Here is a 24,854-nt window from a genome sequence, read left to right on the forward strand (position 1 = left end):
AAGGGGTGTCGATCGAACCCAGACAGCTGCGGTCTCCGTCAACGTGATGCGTAGTGCAGAGATGACTGTCTGGACTGGCCCGCCTAGTCTTGTCTGCTGGACCCGAAGAAGTATTTTCCTGCAAGTGGAGACAGAGATTAGCCACCTGTGGGTTTTAGTAATGGCCTCCCAACTGTTCTCGCTCTCCCCCACTAATCACCTCCGATATCCCCTTAGTAAACTCACCTTATGTTTGTAGAAGATGAGCTCTCCATCTCGCGTGTCTTGCAGGGGCGCGTAGATACCAGTTACTTCACTGGTTTGAAGCATTGGGAGAGTTCCGGTAAGCATTGACTCTGAAGTCCCAGGCGGGATTGGTAAGTATCAAGTTCAAAGAGTTCAATGTGCCCGATATTCACTCTTGTCCCCTTCCTTCCTTAAGTTGCAACTGAGTTCGTGAGAAGAAGGTCTCGTAGCTGCTGCTGGCATTCAGGTAAGAGTCTGTGTTACCCAACGCTGTCCGGTAACTATTGCATGCGTTAACGTGTTGTTTTTCTCCCTCTTTACAGATGCGGCATATGAAGATATGGAGAATAATACCGCCGGTGGTAAATCAGGCAAGTCTATGGTGGTAAGAGGTATTTGTTGATTCCCTTGGCTCACCTTGTTATTCTTGTGCGCCTAGGTGCCGGAGTACGGCAAAGAAATGATGGAGACAGTGCTGGATCGAAAGATGCTGTGAGAACTGGTGAGTTTGGCGCCGTGCTGGAGCTGGCGAAGCGGCGCGTGCAGGACTGATGTACTTTCCAGGACGGGAGATGAAATGGATCCGGAATCAGGTGAGGAATTTGAAATAAGTTTGTTTTCTAACCTTGTCCTTTTCTTCCTCTTTATTCTAGGAGCTTCGGATTCGAGGCGGCCGTGGCAGAAGACTGGATGCTGGCTGCAGGCACGCGGGCGTGGAAGAAGACTGGATGCTGTCTGCAGGCACGGGGAGAGTCACGCTGCTGGATGCAGAATAACACGAAGCATGTGCTGCTGTTCGGGCGTGGTTTAAATAGCCTCCAAAGTAGTCCCAGGAAAGAAGTTCCCCAGGTCCACACCCGAGTAAAAAATAGTCTCTGTAGTAAAATAGTCCCATCCAGGCCTCACGTTGGCTTGGATTTATTTGCAGCATGGTCTGCATGAGGTAAGTAATGTCTATGAGCCTGGCGCCTATGGCGGCAGGACTGATTTTTATTATGAGCCTGGTGCCTACGGCACCAGGACTGAACCCAGACAGCCCCTAGCTGGGGCTGCTGGGGTTTTTGTAAATGTCTGGATGCCTGCTCCTGGGGCTGATGGGCTTGATCCGGATGCCCGGGGGTAGGCATCATGACAGCACTCCCCCCAAGGCCCCTCCTAAAGTTGTTCTTCCCCTTGGCCCTGGTTTGTCTGGGAAGTTCCGCTGGAATTTCTTCACCAACCGAGGTGCATGAACGTGGTCACTAGGCTCCCATGACCTTTCCTGTGGTCTGTAACCTTTCCAGTCGATTAAATAAAAAAGTCTTGATTTAACCAACTTAGAGTCCAGGATATTCTTTACCTCAAATTCAGGTTCTCCATCTATTAGGATGGGGTCAGGTGGTTTGGCAAGTCTTGTCCCGGGTTGAACTGGTTTCAGAAGTGAAACATGAAAGACAGGATGGATCCGCATATTAGAGGGTAATTCCAACTTGACGGCCACCGGGTTGATAATGGCCTTAATAGTGTAAGGTCCTAAATACCTAGGATTAAAAGTCTGAGTTCCTTTTAGAGGTATGTGTTTTGTAGCCAGCCAAACTTGATCCCCAATCTGATATCGTGGAGCATCGCTTCTATGTTGATCAGCATTTTTCTTATATTTCTCTTTAGCTTGTTTCAAATGTTCTGTTGCCTCCTTAAAGGCTTGTGTAATAGTAGAGTGTAAATGACTAACTGCAGGCATTTCTAAGTGCTGAGGCGAATCGAGTTCTGAGGTTTGAGGGTGATGTCCGTATATGGTATAGAAGGGACTTTGTCCGGTTCCAGAATGTACTGAGTTATTGTATGCATATTCGGAAATCCATAAAATATCCTTCCAATTGCTTTCGGTCTGGTGCAGCATGCAACGTAGGTACTGTTCAAGGGTCTGGTTGGTCCTCTCCGTCTGACCATCGGTCTGGGGATGGTGACTGGTTGATAACCTCACGTCGATTTGTGCCAATTGACAACATTTCTTCCAAAATTGTGAAATGAATTGACTGTCTCGGTCAGAGACCAATACGAAAGGAAATCCGTGTATTCGAACAATGTTTTCGAGGAACTCCTTGGCCAAAATTGAAGCGGAGGTAATCCTTTTAAAGGAATAAAGTGGGCCATCTTGGAAAAAAGATCCACAATAACTAGGATGGTGTTAACCATTACATGGAGGTAGATCTGTAATAAAGTCTAAAGACAAGGTGTGCCATGGTGTAGGTGGAATATCCAAAGGTTGTTAAAGGCCAGCAGGTTTTTTCTTCTGGCTTTTGTTTTGGGCGCAAATGCCACAAGACATCACAAATGACTTTACGTCTTTTCGCCAAGTGGGCCAGCAGAACTGTCTCTTAATTTTCGCTTCAGTTTTTGCGATACCTGGGTGCCCTTCCATCAGGGTGTCATGGTAATTGGAGATGACTAGTTCTTGTATTTCCTTGTGTGGTACAAATAGTCGTCCTTGATAGTAAGGTAGGTCATTGACGACTGAGTAGTCCGGGCCTTTCTTTACCCAGTCCTGCAGGGTTGCTGGATCGAAGAGTTGTTGGATTTTTGAATGAATATCTTCTAGTGTCTGTAGAGTAGTTATGCCAAGAATTCTTCGCTCAGGAATTATTGGCACTGGTTCCGGATTTGCATTTGCTTCTCCCACCCCTATTTGGGATAAGGCATCTGCTTTGCCATTTTTGTGGCCTGGTCGATAAGTGATCACGAAATCGAATTCGGCAAAGAACAATGCCCATCGAAGTTGTCGCGATGATTGGGCTTTGGCTGTTTTTAAATACTGCAGGTTCCTGTGATCAGTGATTATGGTAATGGTATGCCTGGCACCAAGAAGGTAGTGCCGCCAAGCCTTAAAGGCAGATTTGATAGCTAATAGCTCTTTATCGGTAATCGCATATTTTCACTCAGGTGCTGAGAACTTTCTGGACCAAAACGCTACTGGGTGAAGTTGACCGGTTTCAGGATCCTTCTGGGACAGGACAGCTCCCATGGCTAAAGTGGATGCATCAGTTTATACTATGTATGGAAGTTCAGAGCGTGGATGCTTCAAGACAGGTGATGATGTGAATTTCGCTTTCAGCTCTTGGAAGGCCTTTTCAGCCTCTTCGGTCCACAAGAAGCGTTTGTTTTTTCGCAAAAGTGCTGTGATGGGGTGTACAACATGGGAGAAGTCCGAAATGAATCTGCGGTAGAAATTAGCAAATCCGAGCATGCTTTGTACCCCTTTGACTGAACTGGGTGATGGCCACTTGAGAATTGCGTCCACCTTTCGAGAGTCCATTCGGACTCCCTTTGGAGTCAGGATAAATCCAAGAAATTCAACTTCCGTAGCATGAAAAACACATTTTTCCAATTTTGCATATAACTTGTGCTGGCGTAGTTTCTCGTGGACTGCACGCACGTGCTTAACATGGTCTGATTCTGAGGAGGAGTACACTAGAATATCATCTATGTATACGACGACACAGACGTCAATGAGTTCACGAAGGACATCGTTCATAAAATACTGGAAGGCTGCTGGTGCATTGCACAACCCGAAGGGCATCACCTGATATTCGAATAATCCGTACTTGGTGCGAAAGGCAGTCTTCCATTCGTCGCCTTTGACACGTACCAGATGATATGCCCCTCGGAGATCTAACTTAGTGTAGATACAAGCATCCTTTACTTGGTCTAGTAATTCGGGGATCAGAGGCAATGGGTATCGTTTTTTTACCGTAATCTTATTTAATGCGCGGTAATCTATGCACGTTCTAAGGTCACCTTCCTTTTTTGGCACGAAGAATAAAGCTGAGGATGCAGGAGACTTGGAAGGACGAATAAAGCCATTAGCAAGGTATTGGTCCAAGTATTGCCGTAGGTGAAGATTTTCAGGTTCCGTGAGGGAGTAGATTCTACTGCATGGGGTTGTGCACCGGGTAGCAGGTCGATTTGACAATCGTATGATCTGTGAGGAGGTAATGTATTGGCCTGTTCTTTTTGAAAAACATCCTGAAATTCTTGGTATTCCTGAAGTAACTGCACGATTGGGTTAACGACTGTAGCCACGCCTTTGTTCAAAGTTTTCTCTGGGTAACAGGTGTGTGCACAATCCGGGAAGGTTATTCTCTTCTCTCGCCATTCTATACAAGGATTATGTGTTTCCAACCATGGCATTCCCAGTATTATCTGGAACTGTGGGGCTTTGATTAGATCAAACACTAGTCTCTCGATGCCCATCTTGACTCAACAGTGTCATCTGTGTAGTGGAATGAGTTACAGGCCCGAGGCAATCTCAGTTCCATCAACTGTGGTGATGACATCCGAAGTGGTCTTTTTGCAAAGAGGTAGATTCATCCTTGACACCAATTCGTGGTCCATATAGTTTCCTACGGCCCCGCTATCTATGTATGCCCTTACTGCGTGCATACGTGATGGCTGCCTGGGATCAAGAAGGACCATTGGGATGATCAGATGCGAGGTCTGAGTGTCCTTCTTTAAGCTCGGCAAGCGGACCTCTACGCTTGTCGGGCGTGGTCGTTTCCCGAATCAGGCTCTATGCGGCTTTTATCAGCAACTCCTTCCACCTTCTTGGGTGGTTTTGTAGGGCAATCCCGTAGAAAATGTTCTGAGGTTCCACAGTACAGACACAACTGCATCTGTCGTCTTCTTTCTCTTCCCTTTTGAGTTAAGGGTCCTTTAACCCCCCGATCTGCATATGTTCAGATGCATCTGTTCCTTTGGGGGCAACATTGGGTTTAACCAATACCCGATTCTCGAACTTAGCTTGATCAGTCTTTCGGTTCTGAAGTCGGTGGTCTAGCTGGACCACTAAGTCTATAAATTCTGTGCAATCCTGAGGTGGGTTCACAACTTGAGCCAAGACGTCTTTGAGTTCTCCCCGAAGTCGACGATGAAACAATGTAATTCGTTTTTCCTCCGGCCACCCGGTTTCCACCACCAACCTATTGAAGTTTGCAATATAGGTTAGCAGATCCTGGTTACCCTGTCGTAAGGATAAAAGTTGGTTGTCCAGGGCTTGACCCTGTGAGTGTCTGGCGAATAGTTTTTCCATGCTCCTTTGAAAACCCTGAAAATCCCGGAGAAGAGGATCATCCTGGTTGACTAACGGAATTGACCAATCCGCTGCGCTGCCACTAAGATATGACAATACAAAGGCTACTTTGGCTTGGTCATTTGGAAAGGCTCCCGGTCTGCTTAAAAGGTGCAAGCGGCATTGGTTCATAAACACGGCGAACCTTTTGCGGTCCCCAGCAAAGCGTTCGGGTGGAGCTAACGGAATATTTCCTGGTAAAACCACTTGCACAGGATTGCTTGATGAAACGGGGGTTGGGTTTCCCCCATATCCAGGTAGGGGCGTTTGCCGAGCTTGGTTTTGCAGTAGTTGCCTTGCCAGATCATCAGTGCGCTCCTTTGAGACAATCAGTTCTCTCCTGAGGGCATTAGTCTCTTGGGGAGCGGCATGTACTTCCGCTCTAAGTTCCCCCAAATAATTGGGCCAGTTGGTCGGTTTCCGAGGTTTCCATAACACCCGGGTGGGTATTTTTAGAAAGGCTTCGTGTTCTGTTACGCTCACCTGGACCCCACAGGGGTGTCGATCGGACCCGGACAGCTGCGGTCTCCGTCAACGTGATGCGTAGTGCAGAGATGACTGTCTGGACTGGCCCGCCTAGTCTTGTCTGCTGGACCCGAAGAAGTATTTTCCTGCAAGTGGAGACAGGGATTATTAGCCACCTGTGGGTTTTAGTGATGGCCTCCCAACTGTTCTCGCCCTCCCCCACTAATCACCTCTGATATCCCCTTAGTAACCTCACCTTATGTTTGTAGAAGATGAGCTCTCCATCCTGCGTGTCTTGCAGGGGCGCGTAGATACCAGTTACTTCATTGGTTTGAAGGCGTTGGGAGAGTTCCGGTAAGCATTGACTCTGAAGTCCCAGGCGGGATTGGTAAGTATCAAGTTCAAAGAGTTCAATGTGCCCGATGTTCACTCTTGTCCCCTTCCTTCCATAAGTTGCAAATGTGTACGTGAGAAGAAGGTCTCGTAGCTGCTGCTGGCGTTCAGGTAAGAGTCTGTGTTACCCAACACTGTCTGGTAACTATTGCATGCGTTAACGTGTTGTTTTTCTCCCGCTTTACAGATGCGGCATATGAAGATAAGGAGAATAATACTGCCGGTGGTAAATCAGGTAAGTCTATGGTGGTAAGAGGTATTTGTTGATTCCCTTGGCTCACCTTGTTATTCATGTGCCCCTAGGTGCCGGAGTACGGCGAAGAAATGATGGAGACAGTGCCGGATCGAAAGATGCTGTGAGAACTGGTGAGTTTGGCGCCGTGCTGGAGCTGGCGAAGCGACGCGTGCAGGACTGATGTACTTTCCAGGTCGGGAGATGAAATGGATCCGGAATCAGGTGAGGAATTTGAAATAAGTTTGTTTTCTAACCTTGTCCTTTTCTTCCTCTTTATTGTAGGAGCTCCGGATTCGAGGCGGGCGTGGCAGAAGACTGGATGCTGGCTGCAGTCACGCGGGTGTGGCAGAAGACTGGATGCTGGCTGTAGGCACGGTGAGAGTCACGCTGCTGGATGCAGAATAACACGAAGCATGTGCTGCTGTTCGGGCGTGGTTTAAATGGTCTCCAAAGTAGTCTGAGGAAAGAAGTTCCCCAGGACCACACCCGAGTAAAAAATAGTCCCTGTAGTAAAATAGTCCCATCCAGGCCTCACGTTGGCTTGGATTTATTTGCAGCATGGTCTGCATGAGGTAAGTAATGTCTATGAGCCTGGCGCCTATGGCGCCAGGACTGATTTTTATTATGAGCCTGGTGCCTACGGCGCCAGGACTGAACCCAGACAGCCCCTAGCTGGGGCTGCTGGGATTTTTGTAAATGTCTGGATGCCTGCTCCCGGGGCTGATGGGCTTGATCCGGATGCCCGGCGGTAGGCATCATGACACATGAGCCCTCAGATCAAAGGAGCTCTCAAACTCTAGATCCCTAGTAGCACATGCCATGAAAATTGCCGACCTGATCCAGAATGATGACCTAGATTTCCTCGCCATCACTGAGACTTGGCTACACCCCCCTGCAGGTCCTATGCTTATGCTAGCAGTCCCGGACGGCTACTCTATTTTGAGACAATACAGACTAAAATCTAGAGGAGGAGGCATCGCTATCATCTATAAATGTAGCCTCTCTATGAGACTAGCCACTCCGATTGACCTCCACTCATGTGAACTACTATCAGTTAAAGTACCACTTACAAATGCCCAAACCCTCAATTTCCACCTAATATATCGCCCCCCGGGCCCTCCTGGAACATTTGAGGATGATATTAACACCATCCTGTCTAGCAACGTCAAAAGCTCAACGCAAGCACTTATTCTTGGAGACTTTAATATGGGTTTTAATGACCTATCAGACCAGCTTGCCCTAAATACAGCTAACACCCTCTCGAAACTTGGATTCACCCAAAGAAGTAAAGCCTCTACCCACAACAAAGGTAGAATACTTGATTGGGTGGCAGACCATAACTGTCAGGCCAACATCCTCTCCGTCTCACCACTAGCTTGGACTGACCACCACTTAGTGTCATTTATGCTCTCTACTAACAGACCCCTATCTCCACCCGCCCTTAGGGCTCCACCCACACTAACTAGAATCAAAAAGAATATTACTGTGGACAGGCTTATCCCGACCTTACTTCCCACCCTTAACCTGCTCCCAGACAATACCGATCCCGAGAGCCTGGTCGAGGAATACAACAAAATTATGACCACCTCTCTGGACCAAATCGCCCCCATCAAACTTAGACCGAGCAAGCTGAAAACTCACCCTTCCTAAAAAACCTAAGGCAGCAAAAAAGAAACTTTGAGGCTGCCTGGAAAAAACTTCTATCAGAAGCCAGCAAGCTTCAACTCACCAAACTGTCCTAACCTCTACAAAAAAGAAATATGTCTAGCTAAACGCATATCCCAAGCCAAGTCCAACATGAAGGAACTATTCACCATTCTTAAAGAAATCGAGACCCCTATAGCATTACCTGACACCTGCACCAAAGATAAAAAATGGTGCTCAGATATCGAACACTTCTAGCCAATAAAATATCCACATTACAAAACAAACTTCCACGTAAAAAAGCTTCTCTAAATCTTCCTCCATCTAAAACTACTGGGAATACCAACGCCGATGAAACCAACCGATTCAACTTTACCAAAGTTTCTATTCCCGAAGTGGAAAGAATTATTCTGTCCCTTAAAACCTCCAACTGTCAGGGCGATCTCTGCCCTCCACAGCTCATCAAGGATGCGGCCCGAGACCCATCACCCTTCATAACAAAACTTATCAATGCGTCCTTCTCTACTGGTATCATCCCCACCAACCTTAAACAATCCTGGGTACTCCCACTCCTAAAAAAACCTACTCTTGACCCATCCATTCCTACCAATTATAGGCCAATTACGCCAGTGCCCTTCTAAAAATTCTGGATAAGGTAGCTTATATACAAATCCAAAAGCATCTGGAACTACACCACCTACTAGGAGCCAGACAATCAGGCTTCCGTCCCCAACATGGAACAGAGATAGCCCTTATCGATCTCAAGACCCAAGTTGATGAGCTTAGAGATAATGGCAAATCAGCCCTACTCCTCCTACTAGATCTCTCAGCCGCGTTCAACCTTGTTGACCACACTATTCTATGCAACCACCTCGACACAGCAGCACACTTTTCTGACGACGCTATCACCTCGATTAGATCCTTCTTAAATGGCAGAACAATGAGGGTCTTCTCCCCTCTAGCAGCTGTTGACCCCATACCCATTGCCTGCGGTGTGCCTCAGGGATCCTGTGTCTCGCCCACACTCTACAATATCTTTACTAAGCCCCTTTTCGATGATTTGGATCATCTCGGTATCACCTACACTAACTATGCAGATGATACCCAGATCATCCTCCTGCTTTCAGGGGATTATGGAAAGGATTTGGTTGGTGAATAGAGTGTACATTATCATCCAGGCATGGATGGCCATGCATGGTCTATGCCTGAATGATGATAAAACCGAACTCATCATCCTGGGCACCCCCGCTAACTTAAAAAAACTAGGATCTGACTATTCCTCATTCATAATTGATGGCAATAGTAACAAAGTAGAACACAATGTAAAAACACTAGGCTTTTATCTTGACTCAAACCTCTCATTTACCAAACAGGTCAATTCCTTAGCGTCCTCCACGGCTTACACGTGCAAACTCATTCGCACCGGCAAGCCATTTCTCTCTGACAGTAGCTGCACCATCCTGGCCAGAGCCCTCATCTTATCTCGTCTGGACTACTGCAACGCCCTATACTTAGGATCAAGGAAGGCTACCATCAGAAGAATCCAAACATTACAAAACAATGCCTTCAGAGCGGCATTGGGCATTTCCAGAAGAGATCACATCTCAGAGAGCAGCCGCCTGAACAACTGGCTTCCAACCTATGATGAAATCCTTCTTAAAACTTTGTCGCTCACCCATAAATCTCTCAACAATGCTGCCCCCATTTACCTGGCCGAGAGATTCCATAAACAGACCTCCCTTAGACCACTTAGATCAGCTAACAGAGATTGTCTCTCCACACCTAATTTCAAACGCTCCACTATCGGAGGCAACAGCTTCCCTGTGAACTGTGGAACTCCCTGCCACCCACATTGAGATTAGACCAATTTTACCAAAACTTCAGATCCAACATCGTTATGTGGCTGAAATCTAATGACCGGTAAATGATAACGCCTGTTCAGCATGCAGCTATGGTTTGCCACTGCGGTACCGCATGCCTGCATGTAGTGTACCTTTCCTGCGTCACTCGACCTGCTACCATGCGGTAACTACAATTGCCCTACTCACTGCCTGTATACTTGTATCTATTTCCACCACCTGGTTATATCTATAAACACCTTTAACCTTTGTATATATTTGTAAAACTTCTGTATCTTTTGTATATACCCTATTGTTCCTACGCTTGTAATTAGGTACCCTCTGTATTTACCTTCTTGTATTAATAACCTGTATATAGATTGTATACCTTTTCTGTTGTAACCAAGCCTTGCATATACTTGTAACTGTTGCGCCCTGTTACCCCCGGGTATGATGCGCATTATAAATAATAAAACAAACAAACAAACCACCTTGGCCAGTGCTGAGCGTGCCGCTTGTGTGATCGGAAGCTGTATCCACGTCTCTATTTTATGTTCAATTATTTCTAAAGGGGCAATATAATTGTGCTTGTGATGGAGACTATGATGCCGAGATAGGGTATCCTTTGTGGACACCACATCTGTCTGTTGCACAGCCTGGGTTAAGAGAAGGATTTCAGACTGTTCCAGTTAATCCTTAGCCCAGAATGTTCCCCAAACCGAACTACCTCCTGACTCAATGGTGTTAAGTTTCGCAGAGGATGCTGTAGCGTGCGTATTTCAACCTAAATACCGTTTTAATCTGCTCTGTCTCTGCACACCCTACTACTGACTACTGTTGTTTAATGTTGGGACTATTGATTGCTGCTGCAGCCACTGGGCTTCTCCCACCCCCTGCCCCTTGGCTGTTGATCTCTATTGTCCCCCCCCGTCTTCCGTCCAAGCTGTTCCTGCGTTCCCCTGTGGTGTGTTACCTGCTTGTTCCGCCTTTTGTGTGAACCCTCCCCCTCCGTTGTTTCCTGTGGTGCACGGCTCTTGGCTGTGCTTCTTGTTCTCCGTCACTCGCCTCTCTTTCCTCCCCACACCCTCTATGGTGCTCTCAGTCTCTCCCATCTTCTCAAACTGCTACTATATCTCCTATCCTATCCGTATCACTAAGCCTGGAAGGAAAAAGTTCAAGAGGGATATCCTGGTCTCCAACCCAGGCCTCCCTATTGCTGATACCTACATGATGCGCTTCCTACACACAGACTCTCACCGACATCTTCTTTGTCGTTCCCTCTCCAGACCTTTGGGCCCCTCATATGGTCTCCGTTCTCTCTCTCTCCTTTCTCCTCCCTCTCATTAATGGTGGTACCCAGTGGGGGGTCCTCTTGGCCCACTTTCAATTCTCCAAAACTATCATCAATGTCTATGTAAATGGTACCGTCATGGTCCAGGGCTCTCAGCCCAATCTCCTCCTTCTTTATAGGTGTCTCCCATGTCTTATCAACTTCCTCTATTCTCCTGCCACTCCTTCTAACACCTCCCTCACTCCTCTGCCACCTCCTTCCTCCTCTGCCGCCTCTCTGGCACCCACCTCCTCCTCCACTCTGGCCCCTATGCCACCTCTGTCTACTGCCTCTGCCCAATCTGTCCTACTCTCAACTCTTGCACTGCTGTCAAACACTCCTCTGACATCTGCCACCTCCTCGAAGACCTTGACCTAGATGTCCTCGCTCTCACAAGACATGCTTCACGGCCAGCTCTGTCACGAGTTTTGACACTCTCCTTCCATCAGGGCTATAAGATCCTCTGTGAGCCCAAAACCAACCGTCCAGAGGTGGAGAGGCCCTGATCTTTCCGGAGTGGGTTCCTGCTTCTGTCATTCCTATGCAGGCCTATTCCTCCTTTAAATGCCTAGTCTGCAGGCTCTCTATCTCTCATGGCCTCTCTCTGACTGTGACCAACATCTACAGACCACCTGTCCAAGTCACCCTCTTCCTCTCAGAATGGGCTGACTCTCTTCGCTCCTTGCCTCGACCTCTCAACTCCTCCTCCTACTCAGAGACCTCAACATCCACCTGGATACTTCTAATCCCTCCTCTTGACTCATCTGCAACCTTTGAGATTCTCTCACCCTTTCCATTCTACTCTCTGGCCCAACACATTCTGTCAGACACACCTTGGATGTTCTCATCTCCTCAAACATCCCCCTCTCTGACCCTCGCACCACTCCTCTCTCTTGGACTGACCATTTTCTGCTCTCATCTCACCTGAAACTTCTTGCCCCTCAAGCAAAGCCTACCCCAACACTGCCACCTTCCTTCTCAGTCATTCGCCCATGAAGCGAGTGTCAGTGGCCACCTATGCCTCTACTTTCTCTGCTCCCGATACTCCTGTGGCTGACTTGCACTCTGACACCACTTTATCTAACCTACATCCCTCTATCTCCACCATCCTGGACATCCTGGCCCGTCATGAGAATCCGTCTGAAGCCTACCTCCAAGTGCAACTCTTGGTACGACTCTGAACTCGCTGCCCTGAAAGGCAAGTGCAGGATGGTTGAGAGGAAGTGGAGCGCTTTGGGCACATCCTCACACAAACTGTCGTGCCACCTGTTCCAAAGGCAATACAGACTCTCGATTGTCTCAAGTAAGAGGGTCCATATCTAACACGGCCAAACTCTTTAAAATCTGCAAGGAGCTGGCCAATCCTACTGCAGTCTCCATCTCTCCTGTTCCCTCCCAGGCCTTCTGTACGGCTCTGGCCTCTCATTTCCCCTCTACAACTCAGGACATCCTGTATTCACTTTCCTCTTCCTCTCCCTATACCTCTCTCAGGCCCCCTTTGGCCGACTCTCCCTCTCCTCTTCCTTTTTCCTCCTTCGCTCTAACAACACATGACAATGGGCCTCATCACGAGTTGGGCAGTAGCCCCTAAATGCGGCGGTAACGCTATTACTGCCGTATTTAAGTGTCAGCCCAATCTGAGGCTGGCAACATTCACCTCCATCTCTAAACTGGGGGTAAATGCACAGCAAAAATGACGATTTTCGGTGCAATTACCGCACAGTAATAGCGCTATTGGCAACGGACCCAATGGGGAATGGGGAATTACAGTTACCGCCTAACCGTGATCCGGCGGTAATACCGCCAAAGAGTTGGCCAGTAACGCAGATACAGTCGGGATAGTACCCAACTCTTGATGAGGCTGAATGTCTCTAGACAAGTCTGATCTATGAAAGTGTCGTCCAACCAGGTGCTCCCCTGCTCTTCCAGAACCATCAAGGACCACATTGCCACCCTCGATTTCTGCAATCACTCTTTCGACACTGGATCTTTTCCCTCTCTGCTCGAGCACTCTCTTGTGCACACCCTCCTAAAAAAGCCTTCTGCCAATCTTACCTGTCCGGCAAACGATTGCCTTATTTCTATCACCCCTTACTTGGTAAACTCTTTGAAAAGCTGGCCATCTCCCAGCTTTCTCTCTGCACTGCATCTGTTGGTTGTCTCCATGACAATCAGTCTGGCTTCAGAGCAGCCAGAGGCACAGAAGCTGCTCTCCTGAACACCCATGAAGATCTGCTTTCTAATCTCGACTCCAGCTCTACCTCTGTCCTCATCCTCCTTGGCCTTTCCTCTGCTTTCGACAGGGTCAATCACGCCACCCTGATCAACTGGCTCTATGTGAACCTGGGCATCACGGATCAGGCCCTGGCATGGCTGACAGTCTTCCTCCTGGACCGTCCCTTACAGGTCCAACATGGGTCCTTTCTCTTCACCACCTCTCTCTCGACATGTGGTGTCCTCCAGGGCTCTATCCTCTCACCCTGCCTCTTCAATGTCTATCTGGCCCCTTTGGCCCACCTGATCTCCACCTTCTATTCTAACGTTCAGTGTTATGCAGATGACACTCTGTGGGATGTTTTTACCCATGCATCCAAGCCCTACCATAAAACTGTGCAGTACTGGCATGGAAAACATCATGATGGCCAGAACTCCCCAGAGAATGCACAGGGAAAACATGTAGAATAGGCTGCCACCCATTTTTGCCTATGTTGTGAGCACAGGAGGGCACTGCCTAAAACCACCATTGGGCTACACACACAGTAGCCTGAAACCATTGGGAATGGCAATGCTGATTGCCAAAAAGCAACTCAGAACTGTGGGGAATTCATTTTCTTAATCCCAAAAATGGTTGCATTACCAGTACTCACCACTATCAGAAAGCCGGTGCTTTAAAACCACCAGACTTTTGTGTAAAACTGAACAAATGAAACAAAACCAGACCAAGGAAAGACTTGCTAAGAGGTGGATACAATGTAAAACTATGTTCTGAAATGACTTGAAGGAAGTAATTATTTAATGTATAGGTAAAAATGGTCAGTTTAATTTGAATGTAGAAAACTGAACAAAAAGTGACATTTAGCTGAAACCTGGCTTAATGAAACTGAATTCTGCCTGACAACTACCCCCGACAGGAGTTGAAACTGGATCAACAGCCACTCTTCCCAGGCCTAGCTGCATCCTGCCGCCCCTTGCCAAAAGGAGTTGACACCTCTCTGATTAGATTAGGGGTGGAGCACCTGGGAACTGGAAGGGACCGAACAATGCAACTTCCTTGACTCAGGCAAATGTTATATTGGGGGCGTCGTAAAATAGCTTCCTCTTGGGAGAAACTGGGGGGCAGCTGTGCCTCTGTGAACAAGCTGGCTTGGGGGAAGTGGATAAACCAGTTATTCCACCATGTGATGTGGGAAGCCACAACCCTTTTTGACCAGGGCATAATTTAAAAAAAGATGGATAATTCATAGTACGGACTTGTCAGAATTATAGAAGTAATACCATTATTCTTGTGATTTTTCGGTGCACATTTTAAGAGGCGTTAGGACCCTGTGGTGTATTCTGGGGGGTTGCTAGCGGAAAATAGGGTCTCACTCCAAATGTATGCATGTTAAAAATCTGACACTTTATCATCTGTAACCCATATCCCTGGTGCACATTTGTGTAAAATCTGGAAAGGTTTAGAGGTCGTTATCTGGATGAAAAGGGGAGAATTCTGTCATCAGTGGACACGACATCGTACAAAGACAGGGATCGGATGGTTTGGTGCTACAGAAAATATGTTAACTGGACCTATAATATTAGAAAAATGGTACATAGATAAATATGTATTTGGGTCAGAAATAGATTTGTGTGCAATCTGACAAGGGGAGGTTCCTCTGACCATACAACCTACAGCATCACTCTGACTCACATTTCCTTCCCCCAATCAAGGGAGAGAGGAGGAATTGGCCAATGATAACTGAGAGGGGCAGGTTTAGTTATGACCAACGCACACACCCACTTTCCAAAACACATAAAAAGAGACTGCTGGGACAGGTAGAGACAGTCAATTCCATTTGCTGCGGAGCATGCTGACCGACGACTTCACATCCAGAGATCCAGACTTCAAATCCATCAATCTCCAGAACCTGTAGCAGAAATTAACTCCAGAATTTGTAGCAGAGAGGCCTGAATCCACCATCTGAATCCTCTTCAGCAGGCCTCAAAACCAACCAAACTATTCAACAGCCGGGCGAGCTGTTTGAATTTTGCCAAGAATTTTTGCAAGAACCTGCAGCAGTATCCAGAAAGCAGTACTGTATCTGGAACCCGAGAGAACCACAAACCAGACCGTTGTGAGCAGATCCGGTGCTTGACAGACCCAGAGAGCAGAGCTGACCCAGATAGCCGGGACTTCAGAACCACCCACCGGAAGTCCCGTCCAACCTGACCAGACCGTGACGAGGCCTATTTCAAATTGATATTGTGAGTACCTAGCAGAACCAATCTCTTAGTTAAAATAATCTAATCCAAACTATTTTAACCTAAGTAGAATAGCCTCCTAGAAATTGTGTCAACTGTCATTTTTAAAGCTGCACAACTGTCACCTGTCAATTCTGCAGCTGCAAGCTGTCACCTGTCATTTTGAGTTTTACTTTAAATCCGAAAAACTACCTTTATTTAATTGTCCGTATCCCTTTAACTTTCATCTGAAAGCTTAGAATCTAGGCTTTCCAACGAACCTAGAACCGACTTCCTACTCCCTATACTTTTCCCATAATCGCGAGACACGCACTCACGAAATTTACCGCAATTTGCGATTTGGCCCGATTTCTTCATCTGTAGAAATCAGCAGCTTTTTGCTTCTCTTTGCTAAAATTCGTTTGCAATCTGCTAATCATTCATAGAGTATTGTTAAAGTGAGCCTGAACTAATATAAAGTAGCCATCACCTATCCTGAACCTCTAGAGGGAATTAAAATCAATTTTAGCACCTTTTCACTTCCTTGCAAACCACATTAAAGGAATTCGCCTGTGTTTAAAACTCATCCCTGTTTTCTCTTAGCTTGCTGGGAGAACTGGAACTGTGTATTGCCTTATAAAGTGTGATTTGTTGGGATTCTTGAAGACTGTGTGCTCTCCTTCCATTTCTTGTATTGCATAGGGGGGGAGTGAATTGTCAAAAGAAAAAGTGATCATATTACCTTTTGCTAAAATCATAACAAGTTATTTCTGTACTGCATTTTATTCCACCTTGCGTTTCCTTGAACCATATAAAGCATTCTTTCCCACCTTGTTCTTCTGTTCCTATTCATAGTTACCTCTTGCTGATTACTGCTCATATTCACAAGTGTAATATCCATTATCAATTTATTTATAGAAGTGTGATATATATATTGTTTAAATTTTCAAATAAACCTTTTAATTTGCAAAACAAACCTACTTCTTGGCTCAGTGGGGTCAGGGGGATTCTAAGAGGGGGGTGTTATACAAGGGTTGTCATCCAGAGTACTGAACTGGATATAAAAATACATCAATAAGGGTTTTCCTCAGCACCCCAGACTAGGCATTGACTTAGCTGTAGTGTTGATTGAATATCGCTTACAACTCTGCTCTCTTTCCGGCTTCCCTCAACCTCCTCTCCTCCCTCGCTCATTCCTGACTGGCTATCCGTGATTCAGGATTGGCGTGCCTCCTACGATCTTTGCCTTAATGCCAGTAAAATGGAGATCCTTCTCATTGGGTCCCCTGCTCCCGCTTTCCCTCTCTCACTCTGGCCACACTCCTTTGGCCCTCTACCCTCACCTTCCTGTGAGGCAAAAAACCTTGCTGTCATCTTTACTCCACTCTCTCCTTCTATCCTCACATCACGGACCATGCCAAAAAGGCCCACCTCCAGCTACACCTCCCCAGAGGTATTTTACCTTTTCTCACCTTCCCCCAGAAGATCACTGTCTCCAGAGCCCTGGTTCTCTCCAGGCTGGACTACTGCAAAAGCCTCTTTCTCAATCTGCCTACTCTTGGGCCCCTTCAACTAATCCAGAACAGGACTGTGAGACTTATCCTTGGCCTCAAGCCCAGGGACCGTAGCTCTCCAGCCCTGAAAGCTCTCAATTGGCTCCCAGCGGCTGCAAGCAACAAGTTCAAGATCCTCTGCATCGTGCACAAGGCTTTCTGGGCCGGGGCCCACAATACAACCAACTCCACCTTCTGAAATACCTTCTTTCTAGAGCACTTCGCTCAGCTACCTCAAACTCTCTGAGGGTCAGGTGCTTCTCCAGACAGAGAGTGGGGGTAGATCTCTCTCCTCTGCAGGGGCCTCCTTCTGGAACTGCCTCCCTGCCCCTCTCAGACTTGAGCCAGACTAACTGAAGTTTGAGAAGCAGCCCAAGACCCTCCTTTTCTCCTCTGCCTTCTCCCTCTCGCTCTCTTGCCAACTTACCTACCTGCTGCACTGACTGGTTGCTTGGTTCCCACAGTCTCACTGGCTACCAGGCTTCTCCACAACCAGTCTTCCGTTGCACTGCCTCTTGGCCTACCGCACTCTTAGGGGCTGTAACTGTAACCCCTACAGCCCCCCTGCCACCTTAAACTTACCCAGAGCTGCGCTGCCCTGGCTGCACTTACTCAGAGCCATGCTAACCTGATCGCACTTCCCCCTATCCTCTCCCTTGCGCTTCACCCTCGCCTTCCCCCTGCACTTCTCATTGTCGCACTTGCACGATCCGAATGACAACGCCTAGTAATATCGTTTGTCCTGTCCTCCCTATGTCTTCCCTCCCTTGTTTTGTGACGCCTAAAAACATTTGTGTACAGGCACATTATAAATGCCATATCATAGCAGAGTAAATAATAAAAGAGCTCTTTCTTGTGCCACTACTCTGCTGGTAATACTGATCTGTGCATATTCATACAGCTGTGTGGGTGAAAACATGGAGCAGGCAGTTATTTTGCTTTTGTTTCGTCTTTTTGTTAAGAGTATTTTTAATCCCTATTTTTTGTTGGAAGTATATGCATGTTTAAGGAGGGAAAACAGGCTAGCATGTGATTACTCTGAAGGGTTATGTCCAGGATCATAATATTGTCCGGTGTCAAAGCCGAAACTTTGGTTCCACTGTCTTCAGTTTGGCTACCTAACCATCTCTACCAACTAATGCATTATGCTCTTCATTGTGGGTGATAAATATATTCCCTTGCTGGACCCTGTTGCCCAGTTTTCACATCCCTTGTTTGGCAAGGCCATCGTGAGCTAGGCCTCAATTTTATACTGAGACTATGTTAAGTGTTATACACTAGTGTGTTAAGGTGCAGGTAGGCTGTCTTATAGCACAGTAGATGTTATTATCACCAAAGGTTAGATACACTTAAGATCATCAACCTCAGAGATAGGAAAGACTGAGTTGGCACTGACAGAATTTGGTGCTGGCTGTGATCTGGCATATGAACACATATTTCTGCAAAACGTGCTACCTTCTTAACCATCGTGACACACAAACTTATCAATATGCTTTTCAACATTTATTATTGCATGTGATCAATACTATTCTCAATGATAGGTGAAAAATGCTGCACAAGTTGTGCTGTAGTGAATGCACAAACACTTACCTACTACAGTAAACCAAGAAAGCATTACAGGACTGCTGGGTTTAGAGACCCAAGCTACACCTAAATGAAGATGCACAACGAGGCTGAAACATATCTAGGGTTGTGATTGTGTTCTCGTGCAGAAGGGATGTGACCTAGCAGTTTGGACTTGACTGCCCCTTTCGGAGTGGGGCCAAGCCTGATTTACGTATGGTTTTTCCCCTTTCTGTAATGACTTGGCAGGCTAAAGAATACTCCACTGGAGGGTAGCCAAGTGCTATTGCCAGAGGTTTAAGGTGAATTCTAAACATTCCAACCATCACCTCTTTCGTTTTGTGTAACTGACCAGGTCACAACATACCTGTTAGCAACAGCTAGGAAGTAGGCTAGCAGCCTCAGCAACACACTATACAATATTAGGACATCTGTTATTTATGTTTTGATAAAATGTTTACCGACATCTTACCATCACAGAACCAGGTGGGCCCCCTTCAAGGTTGGGTCCTGTGCCACATGCCCCACTTGACCACCCATTAAGTGCCATTGCTCTTCCTTAAAAAAAATCCAGTTTGCAATTTGGAATTGACTTCTACCCGAGTAAGTTATGTTATTGCATGATAAGATGCGTAAACTCTACAGTTTATCACATACTTGAGCCTTATAGACTGAAAGGGCATGATCAAGTGTTCTAAACATTCTGTTTGGCAAAGAAGAGACCAACACTATAGGTGAATCCAAGCGGTAATATAAAATATGGACCATACAGAGACATATGCATGCAACTATCACCTTTGATGTCTTTGTCTGCTTCAAGACTTCCTTCCTCCAATGCTTTTCAAAGTTAGGACAGACGGAATAAGAAGAATCATTTTCATTCAGTTCAAACAGATCCTCTCTTTCCAGTGGTTTTTTGTAACCTTGAAAGATTACCCTGTGACAAAATAAAACAAATCACAATATAAAAGTGTGTACATTTTTCACAATCTCAGTTGTAAAATATCAAGGCGAAACTTTCCCTATGTCTCACTACAACACAAGTCAAGAATATGGAAATCTTCACCAAACCTGAAAAAATATTTGTACAATTTTGAAAAACTACCAATGCACACACTTAACACAATATAAAATTCAGAATATGTACACATGTTACAAATGCAAAATGAAAAAAATAACTGGCACAGTAAAATTAATAAGTCAGAAATAGTAAAGATGAAGTCAATTACACTGGGTGTGGAATGCTTACACGTTCACTAGATGCATAATATGCCCTCTAGTCATGACTGGCTAGTGCAGTGGGGAGCAACTTAAAAGCGGCATTGAAGCAATGGAAGTCTGTGACATACATGATACACCAGATGGAACATTGGAAGCAGCCTAGGTAGGACATTCATCTGGAGTTCCCTGGGAAGCCATCAGCTAGCAAGATGGCGTTAGGACAATCTCCATGCCCACTGAGGCATGGCCTGGATAACTAGTATGGGTTCTGAAGCGCCTACCAATAAAGATTTTCTAGACTAGAAAGTCTTAATTCTATTAAAGACACGGAGGCGAGCATTATGCTTCTCTTTCTTTCTTTATATATTAAAAGAAAGTGCTCAGCAGCAAAATATTTTCACGTAACAGAAAATATTCATATCATTTAACAATAAAAAGGTAGGAAAAAGGTTTCCCACAATAAACAAACTACATTTCCCAGATGCCAGAGGGAAAGTCCAGTGCAGTGTCAATAACGTGAGACTAATGTCCACCAATAAGTTAACAGTTCCTCCCATAAACAGCCTTGAATACGATGCACTTCCTCTTTCGAAGCTGCGAACTTGACAAACAAATATTCATAACTGAGGATAACTCGTAGTAGTAGGCAGAAGCAAGACGTTCCGTATTAGGTAGCTTTATCTGCAGGAGCTGTCAAAAAAGGAAAAAGATAATCGTAATTAGACTATGGGCCTCATTACACGGTAGGCGGAGGACCAAGGTGCTATTAGCACCTTGGTCCATGCCGGTAAAATACCGGCACCGCCTAGGTGGAAAGGGGAATTACCGCCCTATTCCAAGGTTGGCGGGGCGGTAATTCCCCTTTCCCCCATTGCCCTTCCCCATTCCCATTTTTGCCCCATAGGGCTCTATGGGAATGGGGAAGGCGCTAATTACGGTGCCGCAAATTGCGGTACCGTAATTAGCACCCTGGTCCCTTTGCGGGTTGGTTTTTAACGCCTGCAAAAAGCAGGCGTTAAAGTCTCCAACCCGCAAAGGGACCTCGTAGTAAGGCGGTAAGGGTTAACGGTCTCCGGTACCATTAACGGTGACCGTTAACCCTTAGCGCCGTCCGTGTAATGAGGCCCTATGTATATTACAACCCTAGTTCCCAACAGAGGGAGGGAGAGAAATATGCTATGTTATTCCAAAGACAACAGACATGCATTGAATAACAGTTATCAATATGAATGCAGATAATGCTGTCTAAACTCAGCAGAACCCGATTTCTCGCCGGGTGGGATAATGCTCGCCTCCGTGTCTTTAATAGAATTAAGACTTTCTAGTAAGTTATTATGGAAAATCATTATTCTATGTGATGACCGGAGGCTCTCATTATGCTGGTTTAAAGCTTACTTACCACAATAGATGCTGGCTGTTCTACCGGTTTCAGGTAGAATTGTTTAAAAATTGATTCGCTCGACCAATCAGCCATTCTCAAAATATCTTCTAGTCTGATTCCGACTTGAAAGGCTTTAGAAGCTATTGCGCCTCTCACGGAATGAGCACCGAAGTGTGAGGTATTTATACCTGCCTGTGTTAAGGTTCACCGCACACAGCTTGCTAAAGTCGTAGCGGAAACCGGTCTATGAGGCTTACGTAAGGCTATTAGTAGCTGACCGTCAGGGGAGGCTCTGAAAGGAGCCGTGACCTCCTCATAGGCTTTGAGGCATCTGACCAAGCAGAGCTTAGGCTGATTCCTAAAGGCAGGGTAAGAAATCACTCTGGAGTTACACTTTCGTCCTTCTATGTATGTGGAATACTATGCCGTCGGGAGAGAAGGTCCTGCCTGCCAGATCGAGGGCTCTGACGTCGGACACTTTCCTACAAGAGACAAGGCAAAGAAGCGTAGTGAGTTTCCCAGATATGGCTGTGCGAGATAACTCTTGATTATCTGGCCAGGATAGAAAACGTTCAACACTTTGTCAACGTCCCAAAGTTTACTGTATCTAGACGGAGGTGGAGCCTCTAGCTTGATACCTGCAGACCAAATGATGTTCCCCGGCTGGAACTCCTTCAATGGGGTCATGGCCTGCTGAAATAGCAGAACAGTACGCGTTGACAGTTCTGTAGGCCAGACCTTTTTCCACTAGGGATGCTAAGAAGTTCAGAATCTCCTCTACAGGTGCCGAAACTGGATGTAAGCCTTTGTCCTGACACCAGTCTCTCCAGGCGTTCCATGAGTTAGAGTATCTTTTGAGAGTGGTAGGAGCCCAACTCTCCTCGATGAGGCTGATCGCCAAGTGGGACATGCCTGGATCTTTCCACCTAGTCCTGAAATCATCCAGGCTGCTAGTACCAGAGACCCTTGGAGGAGAAGAGGGTGAGGCTGGCCCGCAGGATTCAGCAGGAGATCTGGAAATTGGGGTAGAAGGATTGGAAAATCCGTAGAAAGTTCCAGAAGACCTGGATACCAGATCTGAGAAGTCCAGACTGGGGCTATAAGAACTAGCTCTGATCGCTCCTGACGGGTCTTCGCCAGGGTCCGCGTAATCATGTTGAAGGGAGGAAAGGCGTAATGTACTCCTTCGCTCCACCGTTGGAGAAAGGCGCCAGTAGCCGCCGCCGCCGGGTCTGGATTCCAGCTAAAAAATATCACTAGTTGGGTGTTCAGGCGCGAGGCAAAGAGATCTTTGGGCATGGTACCCCAAATCTGCTGAAGCCGTAGAAAGACTTCCTTGTGAAGTCTCCAGTCGCTGTAATCGACTGCGTTCCGGGAATACCAGTCCACCACCGTGTTCTTCAGGCCTGGCAGATATTCAGCTAAAACAGAAATACAGTGCTCTAGGCAGTAATGCCAAAAGTCCTTGGCTAGTTCCGCTAAAAGGCGAGATTTGGTGCCCCCCAGATGGTTGATGTATCTCACCGCCGAAATGTTGTCCATTTTGAGTAAGACACAACAACTCACTCTGTCTTTGGTAAAAGAGCGTACTGCGAAAGAGCCCGCTAGTAACTCGAGGCAGTTTATGTGCATAGTGAGTTCCTGGGGTGACCATGCCCCCCCCGTGGCTACTGAACCGCATCGCGCTCCCCAGCCGGAACGGCTGGCATCGGATTCTATCACTATGTGTGGAGCGGAACCGAAGATCGCCCGGCCGTTCCAGGCTTCCATGTGAACGAGCCACCAGTTGAGCTCTGTTCTTGCCTCTACAGATAAGGTCAGCTGTTGTGAATAAGAAAGACTGCGTCCTAAATGTTGACCCTTGAGCCTCTGTAACTCTCAATAGTGCAGCGGTCCTGGAAAAATGGCCTGGATAGACGAGGAAAGGAGGCCGATCACCCTCGCTAAGTCACGAAGTGATATATCTTCCCTCGGAAGAAGCCTGTGGATCTCCCGCTTGGTAGAGTGAATCTTGGACACCGGAAGGCGGAGTTGAGCTGTTTGAGTGTCTATGACAAAACCTAAAAATTCTAGGGTTTTTGATGCCAGAAGGCAAGATTTCTCACAATTTATGAGAAATCCGAGACTGTGTAGGAGATCTATGGCTAGCTTGGCTTGGTCCTCTACCAGTGCTTGTGACTGTGCCATGAATTATCAGTCTGATGCCCTGTTCTCTCAAATGTGCTACGACTGGCCTCAGCAGTTTGGAAAAGGCCCACGGAGCCGAGGAAAGACCGAACGACAGGCTCGTGAATTCCCAGTCTCGGTTTCCCCAGGAGAATCTTAGATAGCTTGTGTGGTCCTGATGTATGGTTACCGCGAGGTACGCATCTTTCAGGTCCAAACACATGAGCCAGTGGTTGGGTCTCGGTAGGTCCGTTAGCATGTGAATGCCCTCCATCTTGAAGTGGCGGTAAACGATGAACTCGTTGAGGGCCTTGAGATTTATTACTGGACGTACCTTCTGCTTTCTGCGCACTAGGAATATGGGGCTGTAAAAACCACCTGAACTTGAGCAGGGACGAATCGTTTGCTTTAGCGCTAAACTGCGAATCTCTTTGTCCAGATCTATCTCGTCCTGCTTGGACATAGTATTGGAATCAGACGGGTTACCTGAAAAGGTTCCGTAAAAAATTCGAGACGCATGCGGCGCACTGTGTCTTTGACCCAAGCGTCCCCTGATAATTAATCCCATGCATGCGCAAAAAGAGCTAGCCTCCCTCCTATAGGCGCTAAAGGCGCGGGCGCTGTGATGAGCAGACTGACTTGAGATCTGTTGTTGTGTGGGAAACCGGGCGGCTTTCCGCCAACCGCGACCTCTTCCTCGGCCTCTCGATGGAAAGAAGGTGTCCGAGCGATCCTGCCAGACCTGATGTTCCCTGGACTGTTGAGGTCTGCGGTCAAAGAAATTTCGGCCGGACGAGCAACCTCTGCCTCGACCGGCCCTGGCAAAAATCTTTGACGAGAAGACTCGTTTGATAGAGGATTGAGCCTTGTCCAGAGCAGTAAAAGTGCCTATGAATTTTGCCATCTCCTTGACAAAGGAATCGCCAAAAAGTAGGCCTTGGGCGGAGGCTCCGGACTCGGTGTCTGCCAACTCAGCCAATTTTGCGTCTATCTTATGGAGGATGCCTTTGCGGCGCTCGGCTGAGATGGCACAGCTGGCGCTGCCTAGGAGACAGATGGCTCGTTGGGCCCATCCTGACAGAATGGCTGGATCGATGGAGTCCCCTGTGGCTATGGCTGCTTCGGCCAAATCCATCATCTTTGCTAATGGACCCAAGACGTCCAACACTCGGCCCTGGCAAGATCTCCAGGCTCGATCTATGCCTTTCCTTGGATCTTTGGCATTCTTACTGAGAAAAGTTATCATTTTGGAATCCAATTCTGGTGTTAGAGCGATTTTGTCCGGGATTACTGGGCGTG

The 24,854-nt window shown here is 46.9% G+C and overlaps 1 protein-coding gene across 4 annotated transcripts in view; it reads right to left on the reverse strand.

Moving 5' to 3' along the window:
• The window catches only part of LOC138526081 (multidrug resistance-associated protein 1-like), a 1,621,759-nt gene that overhangs the window by 1,400,652 nt on the left and 196,253 nt on the right, over positions 1 to 24,854 (reverse strand). For all 4 annotated transcript variants that reach the window (XM_069636425.1, XM_069636424.1, XM_069636423.1 and 1 more), the window contains exon 3: positions 19,583 to 19,724. In XM_069636425.1, coding sequence (XP_069492526.1) covers positions 19,583 to 19,724 — 142 coding nt within the window. The remainder of the gene's footprint in view (positions 1 to 19,582; positions 19,725 to 24,854) is intronic.

Source organism: Ambystoma mexicanum, chromosome 7p (assembly GCF_040938575.1).
Source record: "Ambystoma mexicanum isolate Mex_15411 chromosome 7p, UKY_AmexF1_1, whole genome shotgun sequence".
NCBI classification, from domain to species: Eukaryota; Metazoa; Chordata; class Amphibia; order Caudata; family Ambystomatidae; genus Ambystoma; species Ambystoma mexicanum.